Source organism: Pristiophorus japonicus, chromosome 8, assembly GCF_044704955.1.
Source record: "Pristiophorus japonicus isolate sPriJap1 chromosome 8, sPriJap1.hap1, whole genome shotgun sequence".
Taxonomy (NCBI): domain Eukaryota; kingdom Metazoa; phylum Chordata; class Chondrichthyes; family Pristiophoridae; genus Pristiophorus; species Pristiophorus japonicus.
In genome coordinates this window covers 96,890,408-96,908,642 of record NC_091984.1, presented here as the reverse complement: position 1 = coordinate 96,908,642, position 18,235 = coordinate 96,890,408, and the positions used below count along the sequence as shown (strand labels likewise).

Sequence of the window (18,235 nt, the reverse complement as noted above, 5' to 3'; positions counted from 1 at the left end):
CAGAGGAATCAGCACCCTCCCCAATAATCAGACCAGAATACCGATTGGAGAGCGAGATGCACTTGCGACTCCTGCATTACCTGCCTGGTTCTCCCCTTCTGTCTGCGGTCACCGATTCCCTCTCTGCCTGCACACTCTTAAGCTGCGGGGCGACCACCTTCAGAAACGTGCTATCCACGATGCTCTCAGCCTCACGGATGCACCTCAGTGACTCCAGCTGCTGCTTAAGCTCCAAAACCCAGAGCTCGAGCTCTTCCAGCTGACGACATTGCCTGCACACGTGGTTGTCCAGGACATGGGAAGCTTCGTGAAGTTCTCACGTGGCAACAGGGTGCGTACTCTGTGGGACTGAGCTGCCCTGCCTCTATTTAATAGACTAAGAACTAACTTAGAAGAAATAAGCTTAAAACTTTAAAAACACCAATCAGCTCCTTCCTTTGTGCTGATGTCACTGCTTTGAGTTGCTCCGGTCTCGCTCAGCTCTTGCTGCCTTTCCTCTTTGACCTGCCGCGCTCCTTTATCCCAGCTTCAGTCCCTCACCGGTTCGCTGAGGTAGATCGAGTCAAGACTGAGAGAGATAGATTTTTGGACTCTAGGGGAATCGAGGGATATGGGGATCGGGCGGGAAAATGGATTGGAGGTCGAAGAACAGCCATGATCTTATTGAATGGCAGACCAAGTTCAAGGGGTCATATGACCTACACCTGCTCCTAATTCTTATGTTCTTATCTGCTGACTGAAAAAATTGGATCAGTGGTATGCCTTGCACTATCATCTCAGCTGTAACATTTTCCAGTCCTGACAAAAGATTACTGACTTGAAACGTTCACTCTGTTTCTCCCTCCACAGATACTGCTTGACCTGCTGAGTATTTCCTACATTTCCTGTTTATAGAGTTCAGATTTTCAACATCTGCAGTATTTTGCCTTTGTATTAGCTATTTGTGCTCAACTTGCCATCTGTTCCGTGGAAGTTTTGGATCAAGTACTTTTGGAATTCACAAGTCCTTGTATTTCTAATACGTTTTCTCTATTGACAGACCATGTGCCTGTAACCCTTCTGGTAGCACAGCAGAATGCAGTGTTGATACAGGACGTTGTATATGCAAGAATAATGTAGAGGGATTCAACTGTGAGAGGCAAGTCTGTTTTTTTTGTTGTTGAAGAAAGGTGATTCTAACCGTTCTAGAGAAAAGTAGAATCTCTGTATAGAATCATAGAATGGTTACAGCACAGAAGGAGGCCATTCAGCCCATCCAGCCTATGCAGGCTCTCTGCAAGAGCACTTTAGCTAGCCCCTGCCCTTTCCCTGTAGCTCTGCAATTTTTTTCCTTCAGGTACTTACCCAATTTCCTTTTTGAAAGCCACAGTTGAATCTGCTTCCACCACCCTTTCAAGCAATGAATTCCAGATCCTAATCACGCAATGAGTTTATAAAAAAAAAAATATTCCTCCTGTCTCCTTTCTTCTGCCAATTACCTTAAATCTGTGTCCTCTGGTTCACTTCTCTTCTGCCAACGGGAACAGTTTCTCTTTATCGACTCTGTCTAGAACCCTCATGATTTTTGAACACCATTATCAAATCTCTGTTCTTGGGGAGAACAATTCTTGCTTCTCCAGTCTATCCACATAGCTGAAGTCTTTCAGTGCTGGAACCATTCTTGTAAATCTTGTCTGCACCCTCTCTAAGGCCTTCACATCCTTCCTAAAGTACGGTGCCAGAATTGGACACAATACTCCAGTTGAGGCCGAACCAGTGTTTTATAAAGGTTCATTATAACTTCCTTGCTTTTGTACTCTATGCCTCTGTTTATGAAGCCCTGGATCCCATATGCTTTTTTAACCACTTTCTCAACCTGCCCTGCCACCTTCAATGATTTATGCACATATATCCCCAGGTCTCTGTTCATGCACTCCCTTTAGAATTGTACCCTTTAGTTTATAATGTCTCTCCTCATTCTTCCTACCAAAATGTATCACTTCATACTTTGCTGCATTAAATTTCATCTGCCACGTATTCGCCCATTCCACCAGTCTGTCTGTCATGAAGTCTATCACTATCCTCACTGTCCCCTATACTTCCAAGTTTTGTCTCATCTGCAAATTTTGAAATAGTACCCTGTAAGCCCAAGTCTAAGTCATTAATATATATCAAGAAAAGCAGTGGTCTGAGTACCGACCGCTGGGGAACACCACTGAATACCATCCTCCAGTCCGAAAAACAACCGTTCACCACTACTGTTTCCTGTCACTTAGCCAATTTCATATCCGTGCTGCCACTGTCCCTTTTATTCCATGGGCTTCAGCTTTGCTGGCAAGCCTATTATGTGGCACTTTATCAAACGTCTTTTGTAAGTCCATGTACACTACATCAACCGCATTGCCTTCATCAACCCTCTCTGTTATCTCATCAAAAAACTCAATCACGTTCGTTAAACATGATTTGTTTTTAACAAATCGGTGGTGGCGTCCCTTATCCGTCCAAGTGACAATTTTGTCTCTGAGATTATCGTTTCCCCACTACTGAGGTTAAACTGATTGGCCTGCAATTCTCCAGTCCTCTGGCACCAGCCCAGTATCCAAGGAGGATTGGAAGATTATGGCTGGTACCTCTGCAATTTCCACCTTTAGTTCCCTTAGAAGCATAGGATGCCTCCCATCTGGTTCTGGTGACTTATCTACTTTAAGTACAGCCAACCTTTCTAATACCTCCTCCTTATCAATTTTTATCCCATTTTTCACTAGGGCTCTGGAAGCATTTTCTTCCTTGATAAATACAGATTCAAAGTACTCATTTAGTACCTCAGCCATGCCCCCTGTCTCCATGTGTAGGTCTCCATTTTGATCCTGAATCAGCCACGCCCCTCTTACTACCCAATTACTGTTTATATGCCGATAGAAGACTATTGGATTGCCTTTTATATTGGCTATGAAGACCTCATTTTACAGCACAGAAACAGGCCATTCGGCCCAACTGGTCTGCGCCGGTATTTATGCTTCCCAGCCTACTTCATTTAACCCTATGAACATATCCCTCTATTCCTTTCTCTCTCATGTACTTTTCTAGCTTCCCATCAAATGCATCTATGCTATTTGCCTCAACTACTCCTTGTGGTAGCAAATTCCACTCTCAAAGAAGTTTCTCCTAAATACCCTATTGGATTTATTAGTGACTAGCTAATATTTATGGCCCCTAGATTTAGGCTCCCTCCCACCATCCTGACCCTTATCCTCATGCTTTTATCTTTTACATATCTTAGGATAGGGATATGGGGGAAACTGTTTGGGCCAATGTTTCTTTAGCAGTTTTCAGCTTTCCTGTAAAGTTGTATGGCTTCCCACACTGGGTAAAAGCCTTGCCTGCAGGACACTGTTAATTCTCCTTCTATTGTCAGTAACAGTATCTTCCTGCTCAAAATAAATCTTGAACAAACCTTTTTACTTCAGAATTGGGCAATTCCAGTTTTTGAAGCATCAGTGTTAACTTTCCTGTGTGGCAAGTAACCTGGCAGAGTGTGAAGTCCTGTGACACACCCCACAAATTTATACCTGTTCTGTGTAGTGACTTGCTTCCTAACTTACTGCAATTTTGCAGTGAAAGCACCTGTTCTTGAGTGCTCGCACATTACATGCCATACTTGTCTGTATTGATCTTTATTGATTTTCAAAATTTAAAAGTGATTGGTGTATGGTCACTCTGAACATCAAATCCTGTGGAATCCTGCACCCTTCTGTGCGATTTCTCCAATTTCTTACTAATATTCAAGTTTTTTATTGTCCAAGAGGATTGCCTTCATTTCTGCAGCACAGAAGTGTGCGAAAGAGTAAGGTGGTGGAAACTGATCTTTGGAGATAATGTACTTCCATTTACTTTCAGCTTTTGCAATTGAGTTCTAACCCTAAAAAATCTATAAAGGAACCAAGAAGATTCATCTAGCCTTGGAGGATGTTTTAATCATCTGTGGAATTGATCTATTTGAAAACCATTAGCTTAAGGGGTTCCATTTGTACTTTTTCCTTGATCGGGTCCATCCACAACAGGACAAAGCTTTCTTCGGTGTCCGTAAGAACTTTGGTACTAGTACTAGATTTGCTGGAGCATCTGCCTTGACATCCTCTGGAACAAGGAAAGATTTTTTTTTTGTTGATCTTTGGGTTGCAAATGTAACTTGGTTCGGAAGGTAATCTGTTCACTCTGGAATCTTGCACCTCGGCACTGGCTGCCCCAGTGATATGCTACTTGTTTTTGTGAAAGTTGATTCAAAACAACTATTCGGAAGCATCCTCAGTTCGAAAGAATTGTTACATTGGATCATTTAACAGGCAGCTCCTGTCTAGTACTTTTGCTGCTTTGCAACGTTGCTACAGGTGTTATGAGACTTTAAAAAAAAATGAAGTCAAATTCTGATACTATGCTGATTCCAAAATAATAGGAAAGCTGTGCTGGATCCAAGCCTTTTTTGAGTCATCATCATAGGCAGTCCACTCTTAAAATGAGTTTTTAGGTGGCTGAACAGTCCAATACGAGAGCCACAGTTTCTGTCACAGGTGGGACAGATAGTCGTTGAGGGAAGGGGTGGGTAGGGCTGGTTTGTCGCAAGTTCTTTCCGGTGCCTGCGCTTGATTTCTGCATGCTCTCGGTGATGAGACTTGAGGTGCTCAGTGCCCTCCCAGATAAACTTCCTCCACTTAGCCATAAGACAGCTTTAAAAACAACAAGGCTACGGGAGCAGATGGAATCCCTGCTGAGGCACTGAAGTATGGCGGAGAGGCACTGTTGGCGCGAACACATGACCTCATTTCATCTGGAGGGAGGAGAGCATGCCGGGAGATCTCAGAGATGCCGTGATCGTGACCATTTTTAAAAAGGGGGACAAGTCCGACTGCGGCAACTACAGAGGAATCTCCCTGTTATCAGCCACTGGGAAAGTCGTTGCTAGAGTCCTCCTCAACCATCTTCTCCCTGTGGCCGAGGAGCTCCTTCCGGAGTCGCAGTGCGGATTTCATCCCCTACGGGGCACAACGGACATGATTTTTGCAGCGCGACAGCTGCAGGAAAATTGCAGGGAACAGCGCCATCCCTTATACATGGCTGCCTTTTTGAGTATTGATGGAACTCTGGCTAATGCCAAGCAGATTGTTAGCACTATTTCGAAAAATATTTATCGGCCACTATTTATCCCTCAACCAACATCACTCAAAAAAAACAGATTATCTTGTCAATATTGTATTGCTGTTTGTGGGATCCTGGTGTACACAAATTGGCTGTCATATTTCCTGCAATATGACAGTGACTACATTTCAAAAGTACTCCCTTGGCTGTAAAGTGCTTTGGGATATCCTGAGGTCATGAAAGGTGCTACATAAATGCAAGTCTTCCTTTTTCTTTTCAGTATCATCTACTTCAACTAGAACTGAGTCTGTTCTATATATCCAACATTCCATCAGGGGAAAATATTCATTTAATCTCTCATCTCACTTGAGGCTGATTCATTTTAAACCCATTTCCTCTAGTTTGAGGCTATAGTCCAAGTCAAATAGATTGCACACATTTACATCTATGTGTCTCAGCATTTTTGAAGATGTGGATCATGTCTCACCGCAGTTATCTTCTCTCTAATGAAAACATGCTTAGCTCTAAGTTTTTTCATAACTGAGGGCTTGATGCCATCGGTTCATCTGCCGTTCTTCCCTGAACTCCCACCCACAGATTCAATGCTGCTTTGGACTCTCGGTCTACTTGTATTTTTACTGTGTGCAAGCTGTGCAACTGCAATTGAAAGGATCATCTTCAGTGCTCCATGTACATACTGTGAAGTGATCCAGAATACGCAACCTTTCAGTAGCTGAATAGTAACTGAAGTAATTTCAAAAGTACATGTCACTGTCCTCTCATTTTCATTCAGTTGTCCATAATAAAGATCGCTAATTAGAAATTTTAATTGTCATATTGCTATGTTTTAGCTGAGGAAATAATTCTTGCTTGCATTTAGATAGTTTGCTCATTGAGGCTTATTTTAATTGAAAGCAAAAATCATAAAACACAAACTGGTTGGTTTGCAAACACAAAAATTATTTGGCTTCTGCACTGTATAGATAAGAATTCAATAATTTAGCAGCAAGGTTCATATAAATCAAAAATATAATTTGAAATGTTATCAATAAATATGTTCATAACTAGATTTAATTTTTTCTTTCCTATAGATGCAAGCCAGGATTTTTCAACCTGGACCCCCAGAATGACCATGGCTGTACAGCCTGCTTCTGTTTTGGCCATTCATCTGTTTGTAGCAAAGCAGAGGATTACCGCATGGAGAGGATCACATCGAGCTTTGAGTCAGGTGTTGCTGAGATTTTCTAACGTACATCCTCCATGTTTCTAATGGCCATGTACCTGACTTGGTGTTGCTGAGCTTTGAAAAAGGTTTGATGCAGACTTGGCAAATACAGTAACATTCAGCTCAGGCTCCAGTAGAAACTTTGCTTGGACAAATGACTAAAATCTCGGTCTTAACATTTTTATATAGTGTAGAGAAGGACATTCGGGGGCCGAAGTTGGTCAACACATGGTCCGCCTGTTTTTCGGTGGTCCGTGCGTCATTTTATCCTGCCCGGTACCACTGGGGCTGAGTGGGTGGGAATTTAATCGAATTTTTCTCGGCAGTATGCTGAGCAGAGTGCAGCCGGCGGAGAGGCCTTTTGACTTGGGAATCTTCGGCTTCCGAGTTGTGTGCACGCTGCTGTGAAGTTCCGGCCCCCCGAGAGGTACCGACGAGAGGCTAGAGACTGCCAGCCTGAGATCACTGTGGGGCGGCCTGAGATCGCTTTTGGGGACGGGCGGGGGGGCGGGCGAAAGAGAGATCGCTGTGGGTTGCTGAAGGGAGGGGTTGGGGAGAACATTTGTTGGGGTGGGGGGGGAAAGAGATTGCTGTTGGAATGGCCTGAGATCACTGGGGGGGGTGAGGGGGGGAAAGAGAGAGCGATCGTTTGGGGGAGGGAGGAAGAGAGAGAGATCACTTGGGGGGGGGGGGGGGGGGGGGGCGGGGGGGAAAGAGAGGGAGATCGCTTGGGGGGGCGGGGGAAGAGATCACTGAGGGGAGTGGGGGGTGAAGGGAGATCGCTGAGGGGAGGGGGGGTGAAGGGAGATTGCTGAGGGGAGGGGGGGGAAGGGAGATCGTTGAGGGGAGGGGGGGGAAGGGAGATCGCTGAGGAGAGGGGGGGAAGGGAGATCGTTGAGGGGAGGGGGGGGAAGGGAGATCGCTGAGGGGAGAGGGGGGAAGGGAGATCGCTGAGGGGAGAGGGGGGAAGGGAGATCGCTGAGGGGAGGGGGGGAAGGGAGATCGCTGAGGGGAGAGGGGGGAAGGGAGATCGCTGAGGGGAGGGGGGGAAGGGAGATCGCTGAGGGGAGGGGGGGAAGGGAGATCGCTGAGGGGAGGGTGGGAAATGGAGATCGCTGAGGGGAGGGTGGGAAATGGAGATCGCTGAGGGGAGGGGGGGGAAGGGAGATCGCTGAGGGGAAGGGGGGGATGGGGGAGATCGCTGAGGGGAGGGGGCGGAAGGAAGAGATCGCTGAGGGGAGGGGGCGGAAGGGAGAAATCGCTGAGGGGAGGGGGCGGAAGGGAGAAATCGCTGAGGGGAGGGGGCGGAAGGGAGAAATCGCTGAGGGGAGGGGGCGGAAGGGAGAAATCGCTGAGGGGAGGGGGCGGAAGGGAGAAATCGCTGAGGGGAGGGGGCGGAAGGGAGAAATCGCTGAGGGGAGGGGGCGGAAGTGAGAAATCGCTGAGGGGAGGGGGCGGAAGTGAGAAATCACTGAGTGAGGGGGCGGAAGGAAGAGATCGCTGGGGGGAGGGGGCGGGGGAAGAGAGAGAGAGAGATCACTGAGGGGAGGAGGGGTGGAGAGAGATCACTGAGGGAGGGGTGAGGGGGGGAGAGAGAGATTGCTGAGGGGGTGAGGGGGTGGAAGAGAGAGATTGCTGAGTGGGTGGGGGGTGGTGGAAGAGAGATTGCAGGAGTCGGGCGGGGGTGGTTGGGGAGATTGCTGGAGGGGGGGGGACGTTGGGAGATTGTTGGGGAGATTGCTGGAGGGGTGGGGAGATGGGGAGATTGCTGGAGGTGGGGGTGGGCCATTGGGAAGATTGCTGGAAGGGGGGGGAGACGTTGGGGAGATTGCTGGAGGGGGGGGAGACGTTGGGGAAATTGCTGGAGGGGGGGGGAGACGTTGGGGAGATTGCTGGAGGCGGGGTGGTAGGGTGGGGAAATTGCTGGAAGGGAGTGGGGTGGGGAGATTGCTGGAGGGGTGTGGCCGTGGGGAGATTGCTGGGGGGGGGGGGGCGGTGGGGTGAGAGACATTAAATTTTTTTTATTGCAGTTAATACATAAAGGAGTAAATAAGGTTTTATTATACCATTTACATTATTGCCTAATGCTAGAAAATACTACAATCCATTTAAAAATACATCAAACTGTGGAGAACTATAAATATCAAACGCACCTGTCGGCTCTGTGGACATACCGCTCACTTAAGATTGATTTTAAAGCGCTTTCTCCAGGACTGTATGCATTTCCTGTGATATATCATGAATTTTGCACTTTTGGGTGGGATGTCGGCAGTCTGCATGGGTGGGCAGTATGCATCCCGCCCGGCGGTACATCACTGGTGAAATTTCCGCTGGGCAGTATGTAGGTGTTTTTTGACCAATTTTGCATTTTTGGGCAGTACACGGACAGTATGTCCACCAATTTTGGGCCCTCAGTGTTTGGACTAGAGAAAAGTTATTTTGGCCCATTGACTCGCTTCTTTTCAGCAGAACATGCCCAGCTTGCACTGCAATGGATATCACTAACTTTCTCAATCTCATGAGGTAGGCAATAGAAACCACAGATCGAGCATGCCTAAGAAATCTTCTCAGGTACTCAGATAATCAAAAAAATCCCTGCAGGATATAAATCCCTGACCAGTTATATTGGCCGCAAGTTTCCACATGATTTGCTCCTGATTTTTAGGAGTAACTGGTGGAGAACGGAGTATCTTAGAAATCACAATTCTCTACATTTAAGTTTTCTGCAGTTCTAGTCATGTAGAACAGTTTCACTTTGGAACAGAATTTTTTTTTCAAAAGGGGGCGTGTCCGGCCACTGATGCCTGATTTGAAAGTTTCCACAGTGAAAACGTACTCCAAACTAACTTAGAATGGAGCAAGTGAAGATTTTTGTAGGCCTGAAAAAACCTTGTCTACACATTAAAAAATCAGGCGCAGGTTACAAATTAGGCGTCCAGAACGAGGTGGGGGGGGCGAGGAGGGAAGTCATTACATTCTACAATAAATCTTTAGTTATACTTATACAAATATGATACAAATAATTCCAACCTGAATAAAAATTTATAAGCAAAGAAAAGATTAAATAAACCATGTTCCTACCTGTGTGAAAGTGCTTCAGGCAGGAAAAGGCTGCAGGAAGCCTCACAAGTTGAGGCAGCCATTCCCGACGGCAGGGGGGGGGGGGGAGGCAGTGAGGGCCCGACCGACGGCGGCAGGGAGGAGGCAGCCATTCCCGACGGCGGAAGGGGGGGAGGAGGCAGTGGGGGCCCGACCGACGGCAGCGGGGGGGGGGGAGGCAGTGAGAAGGCTGCAGGAAGCCTCAGAAGTTGAGGCAGCCATTCCCGACGGCAGTGCGGGGGGAGGCCCCCCTGCCGTCGGTCGGGCCTGTCGGGAAACGGCTGCCTCAACTTCTGAGGCTTCCTGCAGCCTTCTCACTGCTGCAAGAAGCCTCAGTGCTGATGGCAATGTGGTTTTATTAAAAAAATGTTCAAAATTGAACAGCTACAAAGAACTACAAAAATGGCCGAGTGCCAATGTTTCCTTCACACTGCGCGTGCGCGAACGCTCCAACGCGCACGCGCAGGGTTGCCGGCACGAAAAAAACTCATTTAAATGGTACCCGCCCCCCTCCTACTTACAAAATCGGCGCGAGTGGTAGGCACCGCCCCCCTGGGTGCCGCGCCAAGCTGACATCGAGCTGCAAAGCGCTCAAGAATAGCGTGTTTTTTTTCCAGCCGCCGTTTTCGGCGCGAAAAACAGGCGCCCAGCTCGGAGGGGTGCCTGTTTTGCCGCGTGTAGAAACTTGGGGCCATTATAACAGAAGAATTCCCGCAGTCTAAACAGAACTTTATACACCGTGTTCTGTACAGTATTTGTCTATACCTTGGCTTATCCCTCTAACTCGAACCTTTGAGATACATTGATTCAGCTCTACCTTAAGAGAGTTCATTTGCACAGCAATTATTAACTTTGGGCGTGCTTTTCACATCTACTACTGTGGGGGGTGGGACAGGAGATTTCTTCTGACCTCTGTTCCAAACCCCTTTTGTCAAGTATGTGCCAAACCAGTTGTAAATGGACAGACTCTCGAGTAGATACTGTACTTCATTATGATCCTGTTGATCTGTTCAAAGATCTGTGTTTTACTGCCAAGTAAACATGCAGTGAAAATGAGCATAGTTCCTACATAACCGCATTGAATGAAACTGTGATAATAGGCCAGAGGCCAGTATGTTGCTACGCTTGTAGTGTGGCGTGAAAAGTTTGTTTACTTGTCTCTTTGGATATGCAGGTGATGATGGATGGCGGGCTGAACAGCGAGATGGTGCTGAGGTCCTGCTTCAGTGGTCCCCAGTGAGCCGTGACATCTCTGTGGTCTCTAACGATTATTTCCCCGTTTACTACATTGCTCCTGGTATGTAATTTCAGTCATTGCTCAATATGTTATCTTGTTCCAGAGAAAATAAGTACAATTAATTTGATAATTGCTGCTTCGTAATGCAGAGCAATATTGACTGAATTGGTGGCTAAGGTTGAAGGCCTAGAACCATCTCATTATATGAATTACTTTTTAAAAGGGTAATACCTCCTTAGCACGTGCAGACCTAGTCATTGGTTTTCCTTGTGTTTTTTTCCAGCATATATTTTAGGGAATCAGCTGATGAGCTATGGTCAGAACCTCTCTTTCACTTTCCATGTGGACAAGAGAGACACGCGTTTGTCAGCCGAGGATCTAGTGCTGGAAGGAGCAGGCCTGAGAGTGACGGTTCCACTAATAGCTCAGGGAAACCAGTATCCCACAGAAAGCCCACAGAACTATGTCTTCAGGTGAAATGAGCTCTAGGACATATGGATGTTGTCTATATATGAGTCATTAAAATATGATTCATTAAAATTAGAACCAATGATTTTTTAATTGTGTTGAATTGCATAGATTCTGTTCTGGGCTCCAGACTTTGAGATGGCCCAAATGTATTCATTGTACTTTGGGAACTTATTAATGGCAAGTAGAGCCTTGGGGAAAATGCTGAGCAGAGGTCAAGTATTTATTTCCTGCTTTCTCCCTCCACCCTCAGCCCCCACCCCACCCTGGGCTCCAAAGGAAGAGAAGATCAGAGTGAGATTTGTCTTGAGCTGCAGAAGCATGCCAGCCTGTTTCAGATCTGCACTGACAGATGTTTGGTTGTAGATCCAAAAGAAGAGGAGAGGTGTATGATTCTTGTGTTGCAGCAATGCAGAATCGGTGATGTAACTACAGTTTAAAACAACTGTACTCTGGCGGATTCAGTTTATTGGATGCTATCCAAGACTATTAGAGGTGGTTGTTTCATACTAGTTTCAGTGCAGATTATATTTAAATACGCATGCACAGAGTTCCATGTTGCCGAAGTACAGAGCAGTGTTAAACCATATGCCGCTCTCAAAGCAGGAGCCAGTATTTCTACTATAATAGCAGGATTAATGTCTCTTTCTCCCCTTCCATATTTAAAAAAAAATGGATTAGATATCCCACTTGCTTCGACTGAGTTGAAAGCCAGATCCCGGTGGTGTAAACTTGATGGTGTTGTGCAGTGGACCACCCAGTCCCTTATGTTCAAAGCAATGTCAGTTTAATTAGGAACAGACTTTACTCCCACCCCCTACATGAATCTGCTTTCCTTTGTGCACTCAGATTCAAATTGTGCTCAGGCTCTGTAAAATACCCAAAATATATACTGTACATTTTGAGCTAAATTTGAAGTAGCTACTGGTTATAATTTTACTTGAAAATACTGTAAATAAATATTTAGAATGGCTCACTTTTTTTGTTTGCAGACTTCATGAAGTGACAAGTTATCCCTGGAGGCCACAGCTTTCCTCTTTTGAATTTCAGAGGCTTCTCCACAATCTAACTGCTATCAAGATTCGAGGCACATACAGTGAGCATAGTAAGTATGTTTTCCATGAAATAAACAGGGCAGTTGAGAATGTTTAAGTTAATATACAGATAATTATTTTTAAAGTTACCATTTAAACATTTCCTTTGGCATCATTTGGCAGTAAGGCAACTTGCATTTATACAGTTCTTTCTGAAGTAAAGAAACGTCACATGCTAGTTCACAAATAGTGTAAGAAAATGGATGCCAAGCCAGGAAGGGAGAGATTATGAATCGTGACCAAAAACGGTAAAAAGAGATGGCTTTGAAGAGGTTTTTAAAGGTGGAAAGAGAGACAGAGAAGTTTAGGGAGGGAGTTCCATAGAATAGGAAAGTCTGGGGTACATGTATTGCAGTCTGTGTAGATGTCTTTAAAATTTAATTCCAATAAAGTAATAAAACATACTATTCACATATTCTATGTATATTAATGTTTTGGAATCTAATTTATCTTTTGCTGCTGGTGTCCAAATACTTGCATGACTGATCGTCACTAAGTTTAGTGGGCTTGTGGCTAACTTCTGTTTATTCCCCCACAGGCCCTGGCCACTTAGATGATGTAACTCTAATTACCGCTCGTCCTGGCTCTGGATCCTCTGCTCAATGGGTAGAGCGATGCACCTGCCCAACCGCATACCAAGGACAATTCTGTGAACAGTGTGCATTGGGCTACAGGAGAGAGAATCCGAGTCGTGGATCATTCAGTCCCTGTGTGCCCTGCAGCTGCAATGCACATAGTGATACCTGTGATCCTGAAAATGGTGAGTGGCAAGAGCTTATGCTTTGGGGAAAAACTCTGCTTAGATTGGTGTTTTGTGCTCACTGAGACTATCTGAATAAACCTGTGCTTGAGAATTATTTATTCTAATATATGCCATGTTTTATGCAGTTTTGTCCCCCCCAACCCCAAACTCTTTCTTTCCCCTGTCTTTTTTTGTTCTCTCTTTCCCCACCACAACCCAGTATGCTATGTCATTTTTAGCCAGGAGACAACCTATATGTGTCTGCCAATTTAATTCCTGAGTTTATGGTGCACAAGAGTGGAGTAAATGGACTTGTGGCATCTGTGTTTTTTCTCTCCTCGCTTTGTGTGAAATACATTGGCTTCACTCCCAGGCCTGCCTGATTTTGAGAACTTTTCATGGGGCATGGTGGTCATCAACCTAGATCCGTACCCCTTAACACCACCTATGGTAACATGTGCTGTCTGAGTCAGAGTATGGTTGAATGCGAGAAAGTATTGTGGTTATAAGTGGGTCCCTTTACCTGAAAAGCAAACAATTTTGATTGGCAATTTTTGCCTGTCTTTATTATCATGGGTGTTAATGTAAACGAATTATTTCAGGATCTGCTCCCAAAATACCATTTTAATCTTAAAAACATTCTCCTTTTAATATTTGAAAGTTTCCACTTACCTTTTAAATGAATCCTTCAATTTTCTAGTGGCTGTCCCATGTATCAATCAATTTATTACAATAATCTACCTTTAAAGGATGTTGTGCCCTCTGTTAACTGCCCAGTACTACTAACATCTTCCTCACTCAGTTATTCCTTCCCCTTCTAAAGGCATTGACTATTTGCTGGGATATGTAAACTGTTACATTCTGATAACTTATCTAGATAGTCTTTGTTCAGGCATCAACCCTGATAATAAATATCAGCAGAATATTTGACTGCATAACTGAATATTTTGGGGGAGAAACTGGTGTTCTGCTCTTTTAAGAGGATCTTTACCTCCAGCTTCCCATGGGTATTCTTTAAAATGAATCATAGATTCATCGGTGCCTTTGTTTTAAATGGAAGTTAGCAGTGTTGCAGTTTCTTATGACATAATTTTCACTTTTGTTTATCTGTAAGCATCCTGATACGTATTTCAAACCTCATCAAAGCAGTGCTGTAATTGATGGGATTCCTTCGTTGCGAGGTCAAAATCCTGGAACTCTATACCTAACAACATTCTGGGAGTACTTTCACCACATGGTGGTTCACGAAGTAATCCCACCACCACTTCGAGGCTTACTAGGGATAGCCAATAAATACTGGCCTTGCCAGCGATGCCCATATCCTGCGAATTTAAAAAACAATTCTTAATATCCTTTAATGCAGTAAATCTATAATCCTAAGTCTAAAAAAAACAAGTGTTAATTGCCAGCAATGTTTGGTCATTTCAATGCTGCTGTTTCCTTGATTTTGCTCTGCAGAGCTTTGCAGTTGTTGGGTCGTAATTTGCGGCCCCTATGGGCATGTATGAGGTGCGCATGTGCACGTAGGGGCTGTGCAAGTTCCGGGTTTAGGCATGTGAAGTGCATGTGCTAAAACCCGGAACTTGCGATCGGTCTCCTGGGGAAGGGCCTCCGCAACTGGAGAGCAACTTCTGCCCAGCGAATGCCCGTCAAATTCTTATGCCTGGTAAAAGCAGGCATAAGGCCTACTTTTACCAGCGTTAGACTTTTAAAGAACAGAAAAATACATGTTTTTCAAAAATTTATACATTTAAAAACCTGTGAAATAAGGGAAGTTTTATTTTTAGCCCCTTTAAAATATGTTTAAAAAAAATTTTTTTAATTACATTTTTGTTTTAAATATTTAATTAAATGCTATTTTGACTCATTTGAAATGTGAAATGTATTTATTTGATGTGTACATGTATTTTTGAGTGTATTCCATACGGAATCCTCAAGTATGAATGGGGATCTCCTCCTTTCATTGATTGGGCCAGTCCATGTGATCCCAGGGGCGCTCGCGAACCGCATGCCCCCCTGAGATACATGGGACTCTACCCGGAGAGGCCCAAGAGGGCAAGTGTCCAACCTCCGGGACTATCAGGTAGGTTCATAGATTTTTTTTACTGGTCGGAGGTATCTACCCACGGGAAGCCTTCGACCACAAATTCCGGGCCGTTATCTATGATGATCTGTCCCAGCATGATTTTTGGATCTCATTTAGGGCAAGTCAGTCCAGGAGGATTTATCAGACCAGCCTCTGGTGCATGAGTAAAAGTTTACCCTGCAGTGTTTTACACTTGTCTTGGGATCATCTACACCTGTTCGAAAATTCACAGAGGAGTGCGTGCGTGTGCGCGTGGTTTTGTGTGTGTGTGTTTTAATTTCTAGAGATTATATTTGGATAATTAACTGCTTCGTTTGTCTGGTTGATCTACAGGTGAATGTTACTGCAGGGACAACACAGCAGGAACAAACTGTGAGCGGTGTAGGGATGGTTACTATGGTGATCCTACCATTGGTAGCTCAGAGGACTGTAGTCCGTGCCCTTGTCCAAGTGGTTCAAGCTGTGCCATGGTACCAAAAACTAGGGATATAGTGTGTACCAACTGCCCTACAGGAACTACTGGTGAGATGCCTCAAAGTTTGAAAACTATTTTTAAATTAATGTAATTTGTTTTGACATTTATTCTACATGCAAATTTGTTGGTATAGGTTTTGAATTTGCACATTAATTAATATCACATTGGCATTCTAATGCTCACTAGATAAATATTTGAGATTGGAAGTAGGACCTACCCTTTAGTGACGCATTCAGGAAGTGGATTTAAATCCTACCCATGCAGTCCATGTCCAGAGTGCGTTGGTGTACATGTCACACCAAAAGACACCTTGTACAAAGCTGATGGGATTAGATGAAGAAGGGTGAGTGGAGGCTTGCGTTAAGCATAAACAGGGCATGGACCTTTTGGGCTGAATGGCCTGTTTTTTGTGCTGTCAATGTTTTGTAATGCTTTGTAAAAGGAACTTTCAACTCTCATCCAAATGAGTTAATTTGCCAATCGGACTAGATGAAATGAACCTGTCCATGTTACTCCTGGACAGGATGAACACAATCAAAATGAATATTCTCTCCTACCTCCTACATTTGTGTCAAGAGGTTTCAATCACAAAAGATACAGTAATGCAATGGTTGTGCCATTATACCAGCAACCCAAAGATTGAGAGTTCAAAACCTGTCATGGCACGTTGTTAAATTTAATAAATCTGGTCATTGGTAGACTTACACCTGAAAAAATGATCATTAAATCTGATGGATTGTCTTAAAACTCCCAATTAGTTCACTCCTGGTGTTCAGGAAAGGAAACTTGTCACTCCTAGCTGATCTGGCCTAGACGTAACTCCAGCCTACATTACTTTGTTGACTCTTAATGGCTTCAGGGCAATATGCAGCCTTGCATATCCTAAGAACAACATTTTATAAAGTACTATTCTGACAATTTCATGACATTGATAATTGCATTCTAAGTTCTCCTGGGTGTGCTAGTGGCTGTGAATGTGCTTTTAATTCCCAAAACAAGAGGGAGGCTTCAGCCTTCCAACTTATTTTGCAGCCAGACCCAAATGATTGCATCTTGTGCCTGGTGTCTAGCCTCTTGGCAAAACCTGTTGCAGGGAAGGGAAGCTAGGACTGCCATTCCAACCCCCTGCACAACTTACCTGTCATACGCCCTTAAAAGTAATCAAAGGAAAACCAAAACCATTAGTACTGCACCCCTCTTGGCCAGGAAAGAGGTCTGTGCCCCCCTGAAGGTCCCAAATAGGTCTACCTCTCTTTAATCTGGCACAATGAGGAGTTAACAGGAGTACTCTCCTCGGGTGGATTCGGAGCCTGACATGAAAGAGATTAGCAAATTAGGCCAGATTCTCCATGAGGGCCAGATCATGGCCTTCCACCAATTAGTTAATCATTTTTCACCTTTTCCCATCTGATTACCTGACCACGTCTCCAGGTAATGCACTGTCTCCATAACTCATCAGTACTTTGCAGAATTAATCATGAGCCAACCACCTAGAACTTTTCTTCCATTTCCCTATAGCATCTTTTCCCTGTGTACTGTGCTCCTCTTCATGACCAAAGAACTAGGGAACCCTGGGAACCAGACCTAGGCTGTCTGAAAAGGGAGAAGATGTGGCATAAGATAAGGAGATGGATCCTCAAGACCATCATCTGCAGCAAAATGCACAAAAGTCACTTCAGGATTGTACGTCACACACTTTAGGGCACGATGCTACATATATTCTGATCATTTCCCTACATCTAGCCATTCAGGATAGCAATCCAGAAGACCACTAGGGCAATGACCAGTCTTGACGCAATCAGCATGCAAACACAATGCTTACTACTAATTGTAATTAGGTGCATTTCTCTCTACACCTGCCACCACCCTCTTTGAGTAGTGCAGTTCATCCCAGAATAAACGTGTGGCTAAAGCATGAAAGAAAGAAAGACTTGCATTTATATAGTGTCTTTCATGACCAACCAACGAAGTACTTTTGGAGTGTAGTCACTATTGTAATGTGGAACATATACCAATTGGAACAGGTTATGTTTGGCATCACTTGGAATGGGGAATATCAAAATATTTGTTCTTGGAGTCTCGCCTTAGCATAACAAACCATTGATAATGAAGGGCAGCGACCCCATCCAACATGATCAGTAGTTTGTAGACTTTTCTCTCTTCGCTGGGTTCTCTGGTCTAACCAATCCACAGAAACCAAGACGAAACAAGTTGTCTCAATCCCCTGACCTGCATTACTCCCAGTGTCAGAACAGTCACGTTAAGAAATGACTATGTACCAAGTCACCCTTCCACAAGTACCATGCTCTCAAAATATACAATGCCTTGATAAATATGCTTCAAATGTACAATTATTTCAAAACATGTGTATTTTAAGAATTGAATTAAAAAAGAAAAAAAATGTAAGGCCTGCGTGAAATCTTTGAAGAGCTGTTCAGGGATAAATCTTTGCAGTGGCCTGATTTTCAAATATTAGTGGAAAATGCCTATAGTATTGATTTTTTAACTATTCCCAATGTGCATTGGTTGATCTTTCAATTTGGAGTCAATATCTTCAGTGTTTTGAGTCCAAGCATCGACTTCAATCATCCATTATAATTGGAGCCACAAATAGGTTATATATAGGTAAAACCTGCCCCCAACTTGTCACGAAAGCATCTACTTTTGTTTTCACCGTGGCTGGTTTGGCTGCATGCA

At 44.4% G+C, this 18,235-nt stretch overlaps 1 protein-coding gene across 1 annotated transcript in view; it reads left to right on the top strand.

Annotated features, from left to right (window-relative positions):
- Positions 1–18,235, top strand: part of lamc1 (laminin, gamma 1) — a 295,041-nt gene that overhangs the window by 235,298 nt on the left and 41,508 nt on the right. The window contains exons 7-13 of the mRNA XM_070887137.1: positions 1,040–1,138; positions 6,204–6,340; positions 10,611–10,733; positions 10,957–11,146; positions 12,134–12,246; positions 12,774–12,995; positions 15,397–15,585. Of these exons, the coding sequence (XP_070743238.1) occupies positions 1,040–1,138; positions 6,204–6,340; positions 10,611–10,733; positions 10,957–11,146; positions 12,134–12,246; positions 12,774–12,995; positions 15,397–15,585 (1,073 nt within the window). The remainder of the gene's footprint in view (positions 1–1,039; positions 1,139–6,203; positions 6,341–10,610; positions 10,734–10,956; positions 11,147–12,133; positions 12,247–12,773; positions 12,996–15,396; positions 15,586–18,235) is intronic.